Consider the following 21,995-nt stretch of genomic DNA (forward strand, 5'->3'; position numbering starts at 1 on the left):
AAATGCACAAATTCCCTCCAAATGCACATTTACATGCTTCAGCTTATGCGGAAAATGTACCTTTTTGGCCAGGTTTTTTAAATTTTGTGTATTTTTCTATGATAAAATTTGTGCAAAATTCGGGAAAGTTACAAAAAATGGTCCGCAAGTGCACAGAATCCACCCCGACAAGGGAAAAGCCTCGTGCGGAATCTGCAGGTCGGATTCATGACAATCTGAACTCATTTGGTCCCACTGTGGGTTTCTCCCTCATCCCTAGCAGAACATGGTCTTATGTTCTTATTAAAAGGGGGTTAGACAAATTCCTGGAGGAGAAGTCTATAAATGGCTACTAGGCTTGAAGGCTATGTGCTACCTCCAGCACTCCAGGCGGTATGCCTATGTACACCAGTTGCTGGGGAACATTGGCAGGACAGTGCAGTCGCACTCATGTCCTGCTTGTGGTTTTCCTGGCCGACAGCTGGTTGGCCACTGCGTGAACAGAATGCTGGACTACATGGACCCTTGGTCTGATCCAGCAGGGCTCTTCTTGCATTCTTAACATGCAACATCCATTCTGATTCCTCAGCACAGCATGGTTCCCTTGTTTGCAATGACATTCAGAAGTCTGAATGGATGTTGGAAAGCCCCTGCCCACCTTCCACTCTCAATAGATGTTGTGAAGACAGAGGCACAAGCCCACTCATAATGCTCCTGTGCCAGTCCTCATCAGCTGTGCAGACTGATAGTGAGCATTGTGATCTGAAACACCCCTTATACGCTGATGCAATAAGTCCAGTTCTCCAGAATGAGGGCTTTGGGGATGAGCCATGTGTCTCTGTCCTTGCCTTCCAAACAACCTGCAAATTATTTAATACATTAAAAAGAACAGCCAAGTCCTAACTACCTCACAGCACCGGGCAGACGAATTCTGCCGCCAGTGAAATGTTCTTTATTGGGAAGAGTGTGTTTTTTTTTCCAGACAGGAAGACCTCTCTGTTTTGGTATTTCTTTTTGTAAACACTTTTCAAACTCAAATAGTTTTTTTTGGGGGGGTGGGGATGATGCTTTTGTGAATGCCTGAGCATCCTTTCTCCCTTTAATTAGAGTGGGTTCTGAGTGCTCACATTCCCCATCTCTGACATCTGTAGCAATTCCTTCAGTATTAGATGAGAAGACCAGATAAGACATATCCAAGGTTGTTCTCCCCACCCCCCGCCCTGCCTCCCCTCTCTTCTACACAAAGAAAGAAAACTGGAACGACAACAAAAATACCATTCCCTTTTTACAAATCAGAACAAGTATAGGTCAGCCACCGAAATATCAGGAGGCTCTCAAACCTGGCACACATATTAACTGTGCAGATGTACAGTAATGAGCATAGGGACTAAACAAATGTATGATATAAAATGATTCATTGCTCTTATACATTTTTATGCAAGCTAAGAGAAGATAGTAAACATGAAAGCCTCTATAAGTATACTAAAATAAACTCCATACTCCTTTAATATGTTGCAGACACCTCTATCAAGCAAAGTAATTTCTATCCATCGTCTTAGAGGGTTGTGGGGGGTGGGGGTTGTCTGCTAAATCTTTTAAGGGTTGCATCTGTTAGCATGTGTATTCCAAGCATGCATCCAAACTAGCAGGGGGTGTGTGTTCTGCTGGAGAAACGGCTAACAATCCACTCGGTGTTCTATCACGGTTTGCATTCTACTTCCTGCTTTTTAATGCAAAGTCTTGTCTCTCACAAAAGAAGTTCACACTTTTGCATGACCAGTCTGGACCGACATTTTGCACTGCCCCATTCTTGTGTGATGTCTCCTCCACTTTACACCTCCTCCACTGTCACAGCCTTATATTTATGTATGTATGAGACTTTTCTTCCGCCATTCTATATGAAGTATCCAAGATGGCTAACAATATAAAAAGAAACTTAAAACAATACAACAATGTCAGAAAAAATCATTAAGCATTAAGCTAGGTCAGCAGTAAAAATCAAGATCAGAATAAAAACAACAGCATCAAAGAAGAAGTTTTAAAAAACAGAACCAGTAAAAGCCTGTTGAAAAAGGGATGATTTTGCTGCTCATCCAAAGGTGAGCAATGGGGCCAGGAGGATTTGCTTCATTAGGGCATTCCAATGTCTTGGTGCTATCACAGAAAAGGCCCTGTTCTTCATGTCAATTCACTGTATTTCACATGGGAGGGGCATATAAAGCTGTAAGTGGTATCAGTAGATGTAAGGCAAACTAATGAGGGTGGAAGATTATCTGTCTGTCTGTCCGTCCGTCTACACAAATACACACACCATCTTAAATTGATCAGTTAATCACTTTTTACAGAAGATACACCTGGCTGCTTCATGTTCTCATCTCGAGGTTCCACACTACTCCCCTCAACCCCTCACAAGCATGCACCCGTTCATACAAACACACTCGCTTGCAAGGATCACCGGGGGATGAGATTAAAGCTTCCTCCCCACAGTGATCCCTGCAGGCGAGATCACTGTTTCCCTGCTGCTAGTAGGACTGGGGAAATAACCATCTCAATCAGATTTGCTGGGAGTGGATTGTAGGGCTGCAAGGTTAAACCCACTTTCTCCACTCCCAGCCATTCTGATCAATATTGCTGTTTCCTCACTGCTATTAGCAGTGATCTTGCCTGCACAGATTGCTGGCACAGGTGAGGTTAAAGTCTCCTCCCCCCACAATCCCCCCTCCCCACACACACAACCAGTAATCCTGATCAAGATTGCTATTTCCCTATTGCTAATGATGGCTGATGAGCTGTGCGTTGGAGAAAAGTAGACAGTGCTTGCTGGGGCTCTGTGGGCTGTACCAAGAGCAGCTCAGGGCCACATGTGGCCTGTGGGCCACAGGTTGCTCATCTGTGTGATAAACCATAGTTAGGACTAATGATAGTTTGTCCAGGTTTGGGTGAAACAATACATTGTGATTAGTTAAAAACAGAAGCAGAAGCTTATGACCTCCTCCGTGCAGCTGTGCCAGGGGAGGGGAGGGGAGGGGAGGGGAGGGGAGGGGAGGGGAGAGAGTGTGTGAGCCTGAAGCTTGCACAGGTTTGCTCACCACATCATGAAGATCCTCCTGTAGTTTCAACGGAAGGAATACAGAGGCACTTCATCTGATATTTCGACATTATATGTAGAAGCACTAACACTGCTTTGCCGATTACTGAAGAGTGTTTTCTTATCCTAACCATAATGATCCCATGAATTTTAGGTGAAAGATGAAACTTTTAATAAGGAGGAGAAGATATTCAGAAGTTTAGAAAAGACAGTCAAGCTATGTGTGAAGAATATTTCTTTGTCTCTACAGCAACTGGAGGTGAGTGTAATGTCACACCGCTAAAAATGCCACTTGCTACTCACATGTTGTAGCAAATATTGGCTGCTTCTGAGTGAGTATGAAACTTGAGCTGAAACATGAACTGAATCCTCTTGCTGGGTCATTTTAAGGCTCTCTCTTTGCATATCCTGTGATTTATCCATTTTTAAACCCTAATTTTAAAATTTCAAAGACCAAGATGGATTCTCAAGTCACAGAATGATATGGAGATTATGTCTCAATTAGTGTGACTGCTGGCAGATAGCACTTTGTAGGGTTTTATGCGTCATGGCCTGGTACAGAATTCACTGTGGCGTGAGAACATCAGGCACAATCTGAGGCACTCCAGTGCTTAATTAGGAAGTATTCATTTATTACAAAAAAAATTACTGTACGATCCAGGGAAAAACCTCTCTAAGTATAAACAAGAAAATTAGCACAATGAAAGAGGTTGCAACAATGTCTGGTTCCTGCTGTGATCGATTTTTTTGTTTTTGTTTTACTTGCAGGGAGCTTTTTTGTAGGGGCATACTCAAAAATGTGACCCTCTATTTCAGGGGTAGGCAATGTGGTGCCCATGGGCACAGGAAACTGAATTTGGAAAGCGGAGGAGTTCTTTTGTGTGTTGGGGCTCAGACCCCACTTCTGCCTTGTCCTTAGTCCTTTGGGCAGGCTATTTGTCCTTTGGGACTAGCCACACCTCCCATGACAACCACTTTGCAGTAGTGCCCAGATTTCTCAAACTGACAGTTTGTCAAATTGCCAGATGTGTCCCATGGGCCCAAAGACATTGGAGAACCCTGCCCCATTTGGAATCTGAAAGGGTACACTCCTTTGCTTGTCCTCGGTGTAGCCCTGTTTATGATGCTGCCCAGCACCTGACATCTCATCCCTGGACTAACTCTCCCCTTCACGTTTTAAGTGTGGGTGGTCTGAAAAGCGAACCCTAGGTGTGAGCAGCTGCTCACAGATCAGAGGTCCATGGAATCAGGATCACTCAACATGCAGCAGTCTGGACGGGGCTAGCCCAGGGATGCGATGTTGGGGGCAGTGCCCTACATATCGCTATCATGTGAATATGTATACATATACTGCATATATACACCAAACCAAATGGACTTTTCTTAATGCGTACACACACGTGCACACACGCACACATATCACTGTATGAGAAAGGGAACTACCTAGCAGCTTTTTATTCCTTACATGAGTATGCTCTTCTAAATACTATCGCATAGTGTACCCCGCATTTTGGGGGTGAGGTGTGGACACATGTGTGTTTAACATTCTTGCCTTTTGCCCATTTCATTCTTTTCAGGACTCTGTGCTTCTGGCTGCACAAAGTGCAACTGAACTTCAAGATTTTCTACATGAGAGAGAAGATGAGGAAAACAGCTCTTCAGACATGTTGTTCAATGCTGAAAACCCCAATGAAGGATTTGTAAGTTCTTGAAATACATACGGATTTCAGAGAAGAGTTTGAAGGAGCTGCTTTTTATTACACATTGCTGAAGTTCCACAACAAATCTAGCTAGGGAGAAATAATTGCTTTTTAGCCCAATTATCAGGAGTCCTGATTGTACTGCATATCAAAAATCCTGCTTCCCACACCAGAAGGAAGAAAGTCCCAGAAGACTAGGGTTGAGAGCTGGCATAGTATAATGGGTAGAGTATTGGATTTAAGACTAAGGAGACCTTAGTTAATCTCTCTGCCCTGCCACAAAGCTTACTGGATGACCCTGGGCCAATCATTTCAGCCTAACCTACCTCACAGGATTGTAGTGGAGATAATAATAGATGTGGGGGGAAGAGAGACATGCATGCCATCGTGTACTCTTTTGAGGAACAGAATAAAAATATGGCATACATGTAGCTTCCTGCCCCTAATATTCTCACAAGAGGTAGGTTCAGTTGAAAAAAATGACCGGTCACCAAAAAGCTTTGTGGCCAACTTGAACCCAGGTTTCCCAGATTAAGTCTATTTATTGTACATTTCTGGAAACTACTTGTCCTAGCTTAGGTGTAAGGCCCAGGGGAAGCAGACTGCACAACGGCACTCACTGGGCCGGTTCACATGCAGGTGGTTAATTAGCCACAGTGGCTTATTAACCACCCCCATGCGTGCTGTCTGATTTCCCTAATTACTCTTGCCAGGCGTGGCTTGTTGTTCTGTGCGAACCTGGCGAGGGTGGGTGGTTAACAAATGTGCACATGCGACCTGGTTACTGCCTGTTCTGGGTCATGCTATGCAAGGCAAGAGTCACGTCAGCACCTCGGAGAGCATACTGCTGGCAGTGCTAGCTTGAGTATTCTCTCATAAGGAGCTGTTGTCCCAGCGAAGGACTGCAATCAACTGAGGCCTTAAGACAGGACCTGATCTTTCAATGGGTCAACCCCTGCTGGATGCTGACTGTAGTTCTTAAAAGGCCAGTGTCTGTTTCTGCAGTCTTTGCTCCTGTGTGGCTGAGGGACAGGAGAAATTGCAGGGGAGTCATCCTCAGAGAAGGATGATGGGATCCTCTGGCTAGACAAATATAAGAGGGTGGGCTGAGGGCTGCCCCTGAAGTGGGGTGACCAGTGACTCATCTGAATCAGAGACTCCTTGGGGTAATGCGGAGCCTCAGAACCAGGGGTCATGACACTAGTAGCAGTTTTCCTGCAGCCATTTTAAAGTCTTATTTGACACAAATCCAGTGTGCCATGGGTAGTTCCGGTCCTACAGTTCACAGAGCTATGTCCTACAATTCATTCTTAGTTTCTCAGACAGATAATTGTGGTACAAGTCATGTTCATTTTAATGAATGAGCGTTGGGTGATGCTTCTTCAGTGTAAAGTGTTCTTTGTTCTGGCTTCCCCCCACCCCACCCCACCCCACCCCCCTTTTACACATCAAGGCAAATCAAGTAGACAAGATGGTGTTGACCCCACTGTCAGCATTACAGGCCCTATTCATAGGCCCTCAGAAGCTGATTCAGAAGCGTTATGACAAACTGCTGGACTATACCAGCTACCACCAAAAGGCGGCAGGGGACGAGATGGATCTGGCCAGAAGAGAATATGAGGCTCTCAATGCTCAGCTTGTGGAGGAGCTCCAGAGGTTCAACAGGACAGCTAAGAAAATTGTGACAAATTGCCTATGTTGCCTCATCACTCTCCTGAGGGATACGATGTCATCAGCACTGAAATCCTTTTCCATGGGGGAATCCCTCATTCCAGTCAGTAGACTACAGGTACTTTCATAGTGAGTTATTGATGATTATATTAAAATTATTAGGTGTTGTATAATGCTTAAAATGGACAAACCTATCTGTAGCCATACAATCTTTTACAACAACAACAATGAGAATTACATCCAATAAATTAAACATAATCTTGGTTTCAGTAAGCTTGGATGTTTCGTCTTGTTATAATGGCTTGGATTAGACCAGTGATGGGGAACCTCTGGCCTGCAGGGGTTTCCTGTCTGGCCCACGGGGCTCCTCCCTTCCTATTCACAGGGAAAAGGCTAGTGAACATATGGTCCCATCTGGGCAGGTCACTATGATATCTCTTATGAGCTACAATACTTGTTTCTTGCTTTGCAAATGGATGGAACTCCAATGTCCTTACCCCAAGATTTCAGTTTTATTGGTTATTTATTTATTTGTTTGTTACATTTATATCCTGCCTTTTTCCTCTTGCAAGGAACCCAAGGCAGCTTACACGATCTTCCTCCTCTCTGTTTTATCCTCACAACAACCCTGTGAGGTAGGTTAGGCTGAGAGTCTGTGACTGGCCCAGTGAGTTTCATGGCCGAGTGGGGACTAGAACCTGGATCTCCTCAGTCCAGCCACTACACTACACTGGCTCTCAGTTCCAGCAGCGTAGCCATGTTAGTCTTCCAACCAACCTGAGGCCCAAGCTGTATAGTGCTTTAAAGTTAAGCACTAGCATTTTGAATTGTGACTGGAAATGGATCAGCAGTCATTTGAAGCTGCTTAAGAACTGGCGAGATGGGTTACCTTCAGCCAATTCTGGTCAACTATCTAGCAGTATTTTGGACCAATTGATGTTTCAGAGAAGTCTTCAAAGGTAGCTCCAGGTTGCAGTAGTCCAATCTGTTTGTTACCAGAGCATAAATCACCATAGCTAGGCTATCTCTATCTAGAGTTAATCCTGGATTATATTAAGACTGCAATCTGATGCATAGTTCCTTGGGAATAAGCCCCAAGAAACTCAATTAAACAGACACAGAAATGGTCTGCCTGGCTTATTAAACTATTGTGTGTTTGGAAGGCTTCCCCTGCCACACTCTCCCAGAAAATGATGTTGCTCATAGCATATTCTTTCTTTCCTGTAGTATAGCTCTGCCAGTGTGTGGACAGTGCTCTCTAGTGGCATTAATTTTAAGTTGGCTCAACCGGCTGGCCACCTAGATGGAAGTTTTTCCCCTTGGCCTTTGACTCAGAGTTATTGCTAGGTAATAAGCCATTTTTAATAGGCATATATTAACATGAATTAATATATGCAACTGAACAAGGTTCAGTTCAGTGCCCACTCCACAGAGACATACACCTTCTAGGAGAGGTAACAATCTGACTCCTATCTCATGTGCAGTGGGGCTTTGTAAAAGAGAGGAAAACGACAAAGGCAATATTTATTTGGGAGAGTGACTGTGTCATATTAACACCCACGCTTTCACCTCAAACACATGCATGCAAGACAGTGGCTGCATTCAGTGCATCGCCTAGTGCATAATTTGGCCATGATGGGAGTTGTAGACCAAAACATCTGGAGGTTGCAGAAGGTTGGTCTAGTGAGATATGAACAAGGCTAGCTGCCCACACACCCCCGCCAGACATGAGCACAGCACCTTCCAACTCTGGTGTGGCTGTGATGACAAGTTTGAAAGCTTTCGCTTCTGCTTTTGATTAGCCACAGCTTGGTGTGTCATCTGAAACCAGCAAATGGTGATAAACCTTAACTATGGTTAGTTCCAAACTAGGGCTGTCTGTCGCTTGGAAATCCAGCCCTTCATGGTCTCGACAGACTTCCACTGCTCACCTGACTCAGCTTGTATTTGTGGGCCAAGCCAAGAGTTTTTCCCGAAATCCAAGAACTTTTTACATTTTTAAAAATTTGAGCAAGTAGAGATTTGTGCAAGTTGCAGCCGCAATTTATGTAATTTGCGCAAATTGCAGCCACACATTGTATAATTTGCACAAATTGCAGTTGCAATTTGTGCAAATCTCTATTTGTGCAAATAAAAAAAAATATGGAAAATCCACAAACTGTCCCGACTCAACGCAGATCAAGTTGGGCCAGTTTGCAGAAAATGGACTGAAGTCTGAGTGGACAAACCAAGGGAGGCTCATTGAGCTCCACTTCCCAAACGGATTTCTCCAACATCCCTATTTCAAACAAGCCAACGTGAAACTGTGGTTGGTGAAGCTGGCTTGTTCAAACAAATCACAGTTAAGGTTACTCACAGTTCCAGGTTCATATGACACAGTAAGTTGTGGTTAATCAAAAGCAGAACCAAAAACTTCCAAACTCCTCCTCCTGGACATGCAAAAACAATTTTTTAAAAAAAATTACAAAAAATATATATATCACTTTTCATTTAAAAAAAAAATCCCAAAGCAGTTTACAAAATAAAACCATGATAAAATGAAATAGAACCAATAATTAATACAATAAAACAATGAGAAGAATAGCATATCATTAAAATAACCGGGGGTAGCTGACAATGCTAGCAGTTAGGGAAACATCTGGGCAAACAAGTGTGTCTTCAATTGTCAGCAAAAGCAATCCACACTAGGAACCCACCTGATCTCAATGGGGAGGTAATTTGACGTGTTGGGTGCCACAGCTGAGAAGGCCCTCCTCCGTACCATGGCAAAATGAACCTCAGCAGGCTGTGATATGGTCAGCAAGCTCTCCCCCTCAGAATGTAGAGACTGGGGCAGCCTATATGGGAGAAGGCAGTCTTTCAGATAACCTGGTCCTGAACTGTTTAAGGCTTTGTGAACCAGCAATAACACTTTGAACATGGCTGAGTAGTTAATTGGTAGCCAGTGCAGAGCTTTCAGCACAGGAGTCATATGGACACAGTAAGAAGCTCCACTGAGCAATCTAGCTGCCACATCCTGCACCAGCTACATACCCACACCCTCCCACATAGGTTTGTGACTAATAATGTAACTCTGGAACCTCTGTTGCATTTGCAGCCATATTCTCCAAGTATCAATGAAAGTCAACACCAAGTGCTCGAAGAGGTACAGAACCTGAATTTTGTCAAAGAAAACAACAGTGTAACTTTTATTGAGAGAAAGCTGAGCTTTGAAAAAAAGAAACCCACCCCTCCCCAGGTTTGTAATATTCCTTTGGCAGTGAGAAGTCGATATATGAAAATGTCATTTTTACTGCTAGTGCAATTAACTAGCTACAGGTTAACAACCTTTGAATTCAATCCAGAGAAAGCTAGACTGTACCCTTACCTAGGAGTAAGTCCCACTGGATTCTGTGGAGACTCCTCCTGAGTAAACATGCATAGGATCGGGCTGTATGTTGATTTCAACTGTCTTAACACATGGTTGTTCTCTTTATTTATATCATGAACTGTCTATTTTTGGAATATGAATGAATATGTTATAGATGTGAAATTTACAGTTATTTATTGGGGGGATTGAATCCTATTTATAAACATGGGGGTAAGATGGTGTAAGTAAAGTTGAGACCCTCAAAATGACTTGATCTCAATGGAGTGGTTAGGGAATCAGATTTTTTATTGTGTAGATCCACATAATGAAGGGAATTGTTCCTTGGAACAGCTCTCTTGAAGAATCAGGCTATTCTAGAGCATCTGATTTGCAGCGAATTATTATGATCCTAAACACATATATGTTAGTATCCAGTGTTAGTTCTACTCAGAGTAGATCCATTGAAATGAATGAGAAGTAAGTTAGTTACAGCTAACTTAAGCCTCATTCATTTCAATGGGTTTACTCTGAGTAGGACTAACATGGGATACTACTCAAACACTGTGATCCTAAACAAGTTTACTCCAAAACAAGTTCTATTGATTATAACTGGACTTACTTCCAAGTAGGTATGCATGGCAATACAGTGTCATGCAGACAGCATTTCAACTAAAAATGACAACACCTTACTGTACATTAATGCTCTTACAGATGGGTTTAAAAGGGAATTAGACAAATTCATGGACAAGTGGTCTAATAATGACTATAAGCAATCATGGCTATGAGGAACCTCCATGTGTAGGAACATTAGTTCCAGAAAAGGGAAACTAAAATGATCAAGGGGCTGGAGCAACTCCCCTATGAGGAAAGGCTACAACATCTGGGACTACTTAGCTTAGGAAAAAAGGGAGGAAGGGGATTCATGATAGAGGTGTACAAAATTATGCATGATGTGAAGAAAATAGATAGGGAGACATTTTTCTCCCTCTCTCATAATACTGCAACCAGGGGTCATGCCATGAAGCTGATTGCTGGGAGTTTCAGGACAGATAAAAGGAAGGACTTCTTCACACAGCGCATAGTTAAACTATGGAGTTCACTTCCACAAGATGTAGTGATGGCCACCAGTTTGGATGGCGTTAAAAGGGGGTTGGACAAATTCATGGCGAATAAGGTTATCGATGGCTACTAGTCCTTATGGCTATATGCTACCTCCAGTATCAGAGGCAGTATGCATAGGCACACCATGGTACACTAGTTGCCGGGGAATGGGCAGGAGGGTGCTATTGAACTCATGTCCTGCTTATGCGTTTTCTGTGGGCAGCTGGTTGGTGACTGTATGAACAAAATGCTGGACTGCATGGACTTTGGTCTGATCCAACAGGGCTGTTCTTCTGTTCTTATGAGTAATGACTGGTGCAGAGGAGTAAATTATTAGATTTGGCTAAATACATACAAAAACTATACAGATATAAAATTATGCAAATGCTCACAGCCTGCAGTACTGCTGCCCGTCCACCTCATACAGGCATAGGTGGCATAACAATCCATCATCTAATCTCCTGCAAGATAGATGAACTAATACTAGCATTTCCAGATTCCTCTCCTTCTGAGGTTTCATTTACTGTCAGCTCTTGCAAAGAGCAGTCAAGGCAGAGCCAAGCTTAAGTATCTCCAGGATTAGGGGCTCATGCCCTGCTTGTGGGTTTCCTGTGGGCAGCTGGTTGGCCACTGTGTGAACAGAATGCTGGACTAGATGGACCCTTGGTCTGATCCAGCGCAGCTGTTCTTCTGTTCTTATTATGCCTTGTTGCTGGACGGGAATGGGGCAGGGGGTGCTATTTCCTCTTATACCCTGCTTGTAGAGTTCCTTCCTGGAGGCATCTGGTTGGTCACTGTGAGAAACAAAATATTGTACTTGATCAGCCTTCCCAACCTGGTGCCTTCCAGATATTTTGCACTTCAACTCCCATCAGCTCCAAGCAGCATGTCCAATGGTCAGGAATGCTGGGAGTTGTAGCCCCAAACATATGAAGGGCACCAGGTTGGAGAAAGCTGGACTAGATGAATGTGTTTAGTCTGAGCCAGCAGGGTTCTAATCACAGGCTTACCTGGTCACATGCAGCCTGATCCTGCATGTGTTTTCTTGGAAGTCATCCCCACAAAGTCCAGTGAGGCTTAAGGCCAAATTGAATGTGACATGGGAGATCAATGAACCGGATCTGCTACACAGGAGGAGGGATGCAGTTCTGGAGGAGGCAAAAAAAATACAACTACCTATATGTCTTCCTCCATGGGACAAATATCAGCTGGGGGGAGGGGTAAGCATTGTTAATCAAAAAAAGGCACAAGGAGAAGGGGTTAACCCCTCTTCCCCCAGCACCATCATCCCAATCTGAACTGGGTATCCTCTCCCCAGTTGTTATTAACATCTTTAAAAAATGCATGAGATCCTATTCACAGATCTCCCACATCCCATCTAATCTGGTCCTTAGTCCCCCCCAAAAGCACATAGGATTACATTCTTGGAGCATTACGAAAATGAGCAACATCCTCTGCCATTTCTCTCCAAAATGCGCCTTGACAATCCACTCCACAGCCCTTGGCTATGTCATTGTCATAAGCTTTCCTTCGTATTGTGAATATGCATCCTGCAGCTCTATTTTTCCACTAAATATTTGTGTAGCGCAGCGCTTCCTAGTCTTCCAGTGTATTTTTTTAAATTACGTAGGAAGCCTTTAAATGCCTTTCATGGTGATAGCACATGATTAAAAAAAAACATGCTCAGATTTAGACATGTCTGGTGCACAGTGTCGCCTTCAAGAGTCACAGCAGTGCAGAATCCCTGTTTGGCCCATATCTATAACTTGCCATATATTAAATAGTATCATCCATAGATTACTGGTTTCTCATGTCTGGCTTTGTGATGTGGGTTGTTATATGTCCCTGTCATTTGGGGGGATGACTTCAAAATGCTTTCTGTTAATTGACACTGGGGAAGATAAGTGCATTAAGATGGGAGAAGTGGGGAAATTTCCTTTACATGACTATGCACAGGAAACTAATCTTTCAACCTTCAGAGTAAAAGGGGCAAGCACAGGTACATTGGGCCACCTGCTATATACAATAAGTGTCTGAGTATTTTGATGATCTGTACACAGCTTGACCTGTGAGTGCAACATTGTAGCTCTGCAGTCTTATGAAATAGTCCATTTTGAGAATATGTGCAGCATGTGATTTGTGCAAAAAGCTTGCTCGTGCGAATGGTTCACTTACTTACATGAGCAGAGCTAATGTTGGAGCCTGAAATTCATGTGAGATCATGACTCCTTTTCCATGAAAAGAGCAATTGTTGTGCGAGCAATTTGCACAAGCCAGTGCAACTGAGGGCCAAACGAGACATGAAGTTAAATGCATCTTCACACTCAATGTGCACAGGTTTTAAAATGGTATGTGTGTGAGGATCGTGATAATTGTTGGGGACACAGCAGGTGGGAAGGGGAGTTGAACTCTTCCACTCACCCAAAACTAATGGGGGATTTCCTCCCAATGGAAATAGTAACTTCAAAGGAACGCTTTTTGTGAGGACCACAGTATGGAAGGAATGGGTTAAACTCCAATCCCTTGTCTGCTGCAATCCCGATAATTATCAGCCCTCTGCCTAGAAGCTCTGATTTGCATTTTAAACAACTGTGCATGTGAAATATAAAGATGCATTTAACATCATTTCTGGTTTAGCCCTGCTCTGTGTTGGGTCATTTCTGAGTGAGCATGTGTGTTCCACTAAACAGTGGGCCAGTTTGCATGATTACAGTGAGGGAAATAAGCCACAGTGGCTTATTTCTCTCACCCCATGAGCAAGTCACATCCTGGCCGAATTTCCCTAATTCCCCTCGCTGTCCTGGCTTGCTGTGTTGTCCGAACCAGGGCGGCATGGCTTGTTTGGGATGGGGGCAGCAACCCTCGAATAAGCCAACAATACCCCATTAGTTATGCCGGCATGCACGGTGGGGTTAATAAGCCACCATGGCTTCTTAACTGCCACGATCATGCGAACCTGGTCACTATGTTAGATTTGGTGAACTGGGTTACTATGTTAGATTTGCCCATTAAGTCTGAACAGGGATTCAAATCTCTGTTCAGACATGAATAACAGTGACTTACCTAAGGGAGCGTGGTGGGCATTGGGACAAGATAGGGACAACCCTTTGTGCAGAAAAAGCAGTAGGATTAACAATACTGATTATGCTCTTCTGTGACATTGCAATGGAAAGTCCATCTCAAAGAGCTTCTTGTTCTGTTTTCAGCCTGAATTGCCACGACAGACTGAAAGCCACAGGTCAATGATACTGTCTATGTACAACTTGGATTTGGTGTACCAAGCCAAGCGCAAATGCAATGCCACTCAGGAGTTTGACATTGATCTCTATGAAGGAGAAGTGGTGGCTGTCATGGAGCAAAAGGATCCTTTTGGAAGTACCAGCAGGTGGCTTGTGGACACTGGATGTAAGTCCTTGGCACAGTCAACACAATAGCAGCGATCCATTGGTTTTTAGAGTTTGGGGCAAGGGAGCACCTGCATACTTCCTGAGAAATGTATATTTTAGACAGTTTGAACCTTGACGCTAGTGTATTCGGAGGAGTTGATGGCAGGGGATTCATGGTAAATCTAGTCCACGTTTAGTTGATGGCATATAGCAGGGGTGTCAAACCTCAGATCCATGGGGTGAAATGGGACCCTCTGGAGTTCCCCAGAAAGCCCCACCCCCTTTCCCCTTCCTGCTGATCGTGTGGTGGTTTCCTGGCTTTTGTGCAGTTTCTTCCCCATTCTAAAAAGGTTGAAATGCCTTCCTAAGGCTTAATTACTATCAGTAAGAGCTCTAAGCTAAAATATGCTTGTAATTTTGGTCCTGTCCCTTTTGCCTTTGGCTCCACCCATTAACGGAATGTGGCCCCCAAGAACTTGTCTGAAATTGAATTTGGCCCTCAGGCTCAAAGAGGCTTGACACCCTTGTCATATAGTCCTGTCCAACACACTGCACCATGGTGAATTCTCAGCTGGATTACTGCTGTGTGCTCCGCGTGAGTCTGCCTTTGAAAATGGTTCGGAAACTCCACCCACCGCAAAATGCTGCAGCTCATCTAGAGACAGATTAGACTCAGCATCATTTGTATATCACCTATTCTGAAACATCTACACTGGCTGCCAGTTAGTTCCTGGACCACAAGAACAAGGGCTGTTCTTGATCTTTAAAATCGTGCCTGGCCTGCGTCCTGATGATGATCTTAGGGAATGTCTCCAGCTCAACACTTAAGATCAGATTCCAGCTCACAATGGAGGCCAGACTGATGACACCCCACTCTTTGGAATACGCTCCTCTGGGAGCTTCGTACTGCTTCCTCCCTGCTTTCCTTCTGAAGACAGGTCATGACTTTTTATTTATTTCTCCAAGGAGCCCTTGAGATTAACTAACTTTGCTGTTGCCTGTTCTTTGCATTGATGATTTTGTATTGGTCTGGGTTGAACTTTTCCATCTTTGTATGCTGCTTTGGCTCCTTAAAAATTAAAACTTTAAAATCAGATGATCAAATCAATACAAGCGTATAGATCTCCAGTTAAGCATGCATGTACTCAAAATATGACAGATGACCCCTTTCCAAGTGTCTGCACACATGCTCAGGGGCAAACAGACTTAATAAACAGTCATATGTATTCTACCATAATTAGAATTCACTGGAAAGAAACATCCTTGTAGGAGAGAAGCCCCAAGGAGGTGACTTTTGTGTGCAATAAAAACTGAAAAGCTAGAGGAGAGGTCTCTTTCAGTGAGGGACTTTCAGTGACTGGGGAAAGCACATATGTTTGCTCTTCGCAGTTCTTGCCCAAGGATCCTAGTCAAACTAGCCTACTCCAGTCTATTGTTCTCATTTCTCCAGGAGTCCGACCCTTCTCATCCTTGAACACTGTAATTACATTATTTTGCAACGAAGCTAAAAAAAGATTTATCCTTTGTGCCCATGTTCCCTGGCTTGTCGTCACAGTTAGAGCCTCAGAATAGCTGTGCTATTTGCCAAGGGACTTTTATCCCCTAGACTGGAACTTGCCTTGTGTCATGCAATCAAGTTTAGAATTCCACCCCGGCCTAATAGTATTGCAAACCAGGCCCGATCGCCTGACTTCCCCCATAGTGAACAACCCTTGGGTTATTCTCAGGTTATCTGAGGGTTGTTTAACCCTTGCATAACCCATGCTGCCCAGGTTCATGCAACATGACAAGCCACAGCATGTGCTCGCCATGGCATGCAAATCTAAAATAGCAGCTGGTGTGTGCTGTAAAGCCCCACAAGTTAATTAACCTACAGTAGCTTAGCATTACGTGCGAACTGGCCCATTGGACTGAGTATGAGTTGTTGTTGAATTTTGCTGTTATATGCAAATCTTGCACTATGGTTTAATTATGGGTTATGCCAACCTAGCAGTTTGAAAGCAAGAAATTGCAAGTAGATAAATAGGCATCGCTTCGGCGGGAAAGGTAACAGCGTTCCGTGCACCTCGGTGTTCAGTCATGCCGGCCACATGACCACGGAAGCATCTTCAGACAGCGCTGGGTCTTCGGCTTAGAAATGGAGATGAGCACCATCCCATACAGTCGGACACGACTGGTTGGGGACACCTTTACCTTTATTAACCTGGTTAACAACCCAGAGTTCACAAGCCAACAACAAACCATGGGTTCTTTTTCTTGATTGTTTGTGGTTAACAACCCATAGATAAACCATAGTGCACAGTTTGCATGTAGCAACAACCCACAATTCAACAACAACCCATACTAAACCTGTGCTCAGGTCTGTCATTGCCATTGCCTTCATTATATTCCCTGGAACTGCCAAGCTGGTAGGCCATGCAACTGGAGAAAGCAACCATGTATTTTGTTGACATTCTTTGTAGAGTCTCCTAGACCAGAAGGCAGTCAGTGTGAACTGCCACAGCAAATACGACAGACTCTCTTAGCGATCTGACTTGGCTGCTTCCTCTGAGACTCTCTGGCAATGCTCTGCAAAGCTTGCAAGCAGTATTCCAGTTGGTTCAGTGAACAGGTCATGGTCCACATCACAAAAATTTATTTTTATCATTTTAGTTATCTTTATTATTTAAATTCCTTAGTCGCATTTCTCAGAAAAAAACTCAAGGCATCTTACAGGAAAAATTAAAATGTACAAAAATTTAAAACAGCTAAAAACTATTAACAATAAAATATCACGGCATGATAAAACAGCTAAACTGAAAAGCCCATCATACACTGCCAACTGCATGGGAACAGAGGAAAGTCTTCATCTGGTGCTGAAAAGATGACAACGTTGGCACCAGGAGGACCTCACTGGCTTAACCTGGCATGGGTGATGTCACCTTGGATAAGGATTTGCCATTGCCAATGCAGAGCAAAGCAATTCCCAATGTGGCAGCTTAGCAGATCACAATGTGTGTTTAATTTAAATATTTCCATAAGTATTCCTGCTTGCACTGTGTTTTGGGGTTGCAGGATTCTGATTTTAATTTGCAGTTCATTAACATTATAAAGAGCAGGTGGAGTGGCAAAAAAACCTTAAAACAATACTTCTGATTTGTTTTCCCCTCCCTATACCTAGTTTCGAAAGGCTATGTTTATTCCTCCTTCCTGAAACCCTACAATCCAGCAAAGGCACAAAAGGACGCTGGGGAAACCAGTTTTTGCAATGGTGATTTTGATAACATCAGCCTTTTTGTCTCTTCGCGACAACTGGATGACAACAACGTGAAACCTGCTGCAGGGCACAAGAGGAGCAGCAGCGGCTCTTCCTATAATAGCCTATGTGAAAAAATGTCCATGAACGGGACAGAAGTGGACAGCTTTCACGAAACAGATGACCAACATGTGAGCATGATTTCTTGTCCTGGGGCATGGGGGGAGAGGCTGTACTCAGGGATGGCATTGTCCGACACCTGCTGAGCCCCCCCCCCCCCGCAGAGTGCCCCCTATAGATCCTCATAACCTCCTGCCCTCTCCTCCTCCTTGCCGTAGATCAGGGTTCCCAAACTTTTTGGACCCATGGGCACATTTGGGAATTTGAGAAGCTGCAGTGAGCACCACCACAAAATGGCTTCCATAGAGGATGTGGCTATGCACATAATGGCTGCCGTGGGGGCCTGGCTAGTCAAGAGGTAGGTAGGGGTGTGTGTGTGTGTGAGAGAGAGAGAGAGAGAGACAGAGACAGAGACAGAGAGAGAAAGAAATAGTGAGGCTAGAGGATGAGAAGGAGGGGGAATTGGGAAAAGATGCTTCCTGGCCCACCCAATCTTCTTCCCACCACACAGATCTTTCCCCTTTGCTCTCTCTCCCTACTCCCAGCCTTTAGCCTCACTATTCCTCTCCCCCAACTCCTTCCCTCGCTATTTCTCTTCCTTACCTGTCCTTAGCCACCTCCTTTGCCTCCCTTCCTATCCCCCAGCCATGCTCTTTCTCTCCCACTCACCCCTTTATCTTGCTGTTTCTCTCAGCTCCCAGCCTCTAGCCAACCTGCTTCCCCCCACCAGCCTCGCTCTTTCTCTCCCCTCTACCTCCTTGCCTTGCTCTCTCTTCCTGCCCACTGAACAGCTGATCAGCAGGAGGTTCAGGAACAAGAAGAAGAACCTGGCACACAAACACGTTTCATTTTTTTAAAATTAAAAACCTTTTTTTTTAAAGGGAGCAGGGAGCGAAATGCTCTGTAGGTGCCCCATTGGCCACAGATGCTTGTTCACCTCTCTTGTCCAAGCATATGAGTAGTAACTAGATCAAAGGGCAGCAGCAGCCTCCATTTGACTTGCCTGCTCCTTCTGAGCAGATGGGGCCCCGAGAGAGAGGGCCAGCGAATGGGCAGTGGTGATGGTGGCAAGGAGGTGGGCCCACTCAGGGCATCTTGCCTAAGCTCTCTTTCCCTTCCTCTCCCCACTCAAATGTGGGGCCAACCCTAACTCTACTGCTGCAGCAGTCTGCTTTAGATTAGAAGAAAACTGTAGCCCAGGGTAGAGTCTGTGGGCTGAAAACTGTAGTCAGAGGGCTGAATTCAATTTCAGAGAAGGCTTCAGGGTCCAGATCCTAGTGGTGGATGGGGCCAAAAGCAAAAAGGAGTAGCGCCAAAGTAGTAGCATGTTTTAGCTTACAGCTCTTCCTGCCAGTAGCTAAGCCTCAGAGCAGGCATTTAAACCTTTTATACTGGGAAAGAAAAGCAGGGAAACTGCCAAATGATTAGCAGTTGGGGGAAGGGGATGGGGCCTTCTGGTGAACCGCAGGGGTCCAAGCTGGACTCCAGGCAGGCTGGATTTGGCCCGTGGGCCTGAGGTTCAGCACCCTCGCTGTAGCCCTATGCAGGGGCTCTTCTCCTTGTCTCGTTATATTGCATCAGGGAGAGCAGAGACGCACGAGCTAGTTCCATCCATCTCATTGCATCCCTGCCACACAGCCTCACCACCCTTCACACATCGGGAAAGTTCTGCAGCACAGCACCTGCTGTAGCCATGGTGGCTTCCTGCACAATTCTGAGACCCCTGATCATGCACCAAATGATGGTTCATGCTGGCTGGGGAATGCTGGGAGTGTAGGACTTCTTTCTGACAAAACATGCATAGGACTGCACTCTTACTTTGTTTTTGCTTGATCAGCTTCTCTGTGTTGACATTGTTAATTTTTCTTTCAATATTCTGTTTGGGATGGATTACAAATGCCCCATTTGGCGCACACTGCATGCTGAAAGGGTGACTAGGATTGAAAATCTGTTTTCTGTTTTTCCCCCCTTCCCAGACTTTCTATGCAGTTCATGCATTTCGAGCAAGGAGTCAGCAGGAACTTAGTCTTCAAGAGTATCAGCGAGTTCGGATCCTTCGTTTTTCTGATCTAAGTGGCAACAAGGAATGGTGGTTAGCTGAAGCGAAAGGACAAAAAGGATATGTTCCAGCTAATTACCTTGGGAAGATGACATATGCATAAAATGTCAGAAACCTTCAAACTATCAGAGCCAGAAGACTTTACTTTGGTTAGCATCAGCCATGAGTGTTCTTGTGGCTTCAAAAGTATATTGATAAATCAAGACCTTCCATAACTGGGAGCTGAAGACCTTGTGAAGATATTTAAAGAACAACATTTTCCAGTTATTGGGTAGTGTCCAATACTAGTCCTATGTTGAGTAGAACAATTGAGATGATTGAGACTTGTTAGTCAAAACTAATATGTCCATTCATTTCAATGGGCCTACTCTATGTAAGACTAGTATGTGATACTACTCATTCTTGAAATGCTTGCATTTTCTTTATCGCTAAACTTTTGACACATTGGACCCAGTACATGGAGCAGATCTACAGTCCATTAGGCTGAAGCAGGAACTGTTGTTCTAAGATATCAGAGCACTAACTCAGCTATGAAGTTCACTGGATGATCTTTGCAAATCAGTGGGTTGGATCCAGAGATGGATGAGTGGAGCACTGCTTATGCAGTAGGGCTTTCTTGGCTCCTCCCACCACTACAATGTCTTGCATCCCATCCCCTCAAAGTCACTCCTGAAGTTGATGGACCCTCAGGAATAGCGTGGCATGGGGTATTGAAGCAAGATGGATTGCCTTGTGCAAGCAGAACTACCTGTCTCTTTATGCAAGATGTCTCTAGATCCAAGCCAGAATCCCTCAGCCTGAGTTCCCAAAACGATCTTGCAATCTCCAAGAAATGTTAAAACCCAAGAAGATACTGTTACCTTGATAGACATGCTTTAGGTCTTTTGCACTGGCTTTATTCTGCAATTCATAGCAGGATGGTTATTGCATTAAAAACCTGTTATTCTTGACGGAGAGGTAATTAAGGTTGTGATCCTATGCCATTTTACCTGGTAATACAGCGGAGGACAGGAAGGCCTGGCGTGCTATGGTCCATGGGGTCACAAAGAGTCGGACACGACTTAACGACTGAACAACAAACATCATGGAACTCAGTTGGACTTATGCGTAGATGAGTATAAGATTGTGCTATCAGGCTTCACTCCTAAAAACACTTATGTGGGAATCATTTTCTGGCCTCAACCCTCTTTGGTTTTGAGATGCACTGCACTTGTGCACATCCCTAATTATGGAATATAAAACTGAGCAAATCTGAAAGGGGGGACAAATAATGCACATCTAATAAGTTGTCTTTGACCATTTCAAAGTATTTTCTACGTTTTGTAAAAGAAACAAAAACCCACAACTCACCGAATCAGTTTATTCCCAATATATTAAGAGCTAGCGAAGTTAGAAAGTGCCAGTACAGCATGGATAGTTTGCAAATGCTCCGTAGGATCAGTGTTGCAGGGCAGAGAACATTGGATCACAGGACCAAGTTCAGACAAATAATTAGTTCCAATTACTCCAGCAGGAACATTTGTTCAAATGATTCAGAGTGCATAAAGCTGCATTTGATTGCATTGTATGATTGGAAGGTGTACAATGGATACTCAAGTTCTGAACTGGAGCCTTACTGGTTAGTGTCACGCACATACCCCCCGCCACCCACCCCCCACCTGGTCTGCAAGTGCATGTCATGCATTTAAACTTTTGCAGTTTTTGTGACAAGTAGAATGCTAACACAGCTTCTGCTGTGATAGTAAAGGTCACAATGAGGTTGGCTTTGTAAATAATATTACTGCTCTTTCAAATTAAGAAATAGGAATAGAATGAAATACGGTCTTGATTCTGCCCAGCTTTTGTTAGCCTTGAGATAATGCAACTTAACAGGGATCATGAATCGAGTTGGCTCATCCCATCTGTTGTGTTATCTTTTGTTTTGTTTATATAAACAGTTTGTAATGAAAAATTCACTCGCTGGAAGGCTTTTCCCCTTGCCCCAGCCCAATTCTTTGGCATCCTTTACATTTCACACTAAGGCAGATCTCTCCTCCAGCACTAGCTGAATTTTGTGCAAAGGGCTGAATGCACATGCTGATGAAGCTTTGTCGTATTAGAATATGGAGGCTAAAAAAACAAATGGGACAAGGATGTAATGGCGTTTTAATTGTATTTATTGTGTGTGCGAGCTGCCCAGGAAGGATTTGTATTCTGAAAGGCAGAATATGAATGAGTATATCTAGGATACCAATGATTTTCAGGCTCTCACTCTTGAGGTGTCTACATATTATCTTTAAAATCTGATTTTCAGAGCCCCAACCATGT

At 44.1% G+C, this 21,995-nt stretch overlaps 1 protein-coding gene across 1 annotated transcript in view; it reads left to right on the forward strand.

Moving 5' to 3' along the window:
• ARHGEF38 (Rho guanine nucleotide exchange factor 38) overlaps positions 1 to 20,795 on the forward strand; it is a 79,117-nt gene extending 58,322 nt beyond the window's left edge. Inside the window, exons 8-14 of the mRNA XM_084855764.1 lie at positions 3,222 to 3,326; positions 4,645 to 4,767; positions 6,221 to 6,556; positions 9,536 to 9,676; positions 14,095 to 14,293; positions 17,435 to 17,700; positions 19,606 to 20,795. Coding sequence (XP_084711890.1) covers positions 3,222 to 3,326; positions 4,645 to 4,767; positions 6,221 to 6,556; positions 9,536 to 9,676; positions 14,095 to 14,293; positions 17,435 to 17,700; positions 19,606 to 19,791 — 1,356 coding nt within the window. The 3' untranslated portion in view covers positions 19,792 to 20,795. The remainder of the gene's footprint in view (positions 1 to 3,221; positions 3,327 to 4,644; positions 4,768 to 6,220; positions 6,557 to 9,535; positions 9,677 to 14,094; positions 14,294 to 17,434; positions 17,701 to 19,605) is intronic.
• Positions 20,796 to 21,995: the final 1,200 nt, after the last annotated feature.

The sequence above is a fragment of the Heloderma suspectum genome, chromosome 5, assembly GCF_057233095.1.
Source record: "Heloderma suspectum isolate Gila_16-S chromosome 5, 16-S_ref, whole genome shotgun sequence".
NCBI lineage: Eukaryota > Metazoa > Chordata > Lepidosauria > Squamata > Helodermatidae > Heloderma > Heloderma suspectum.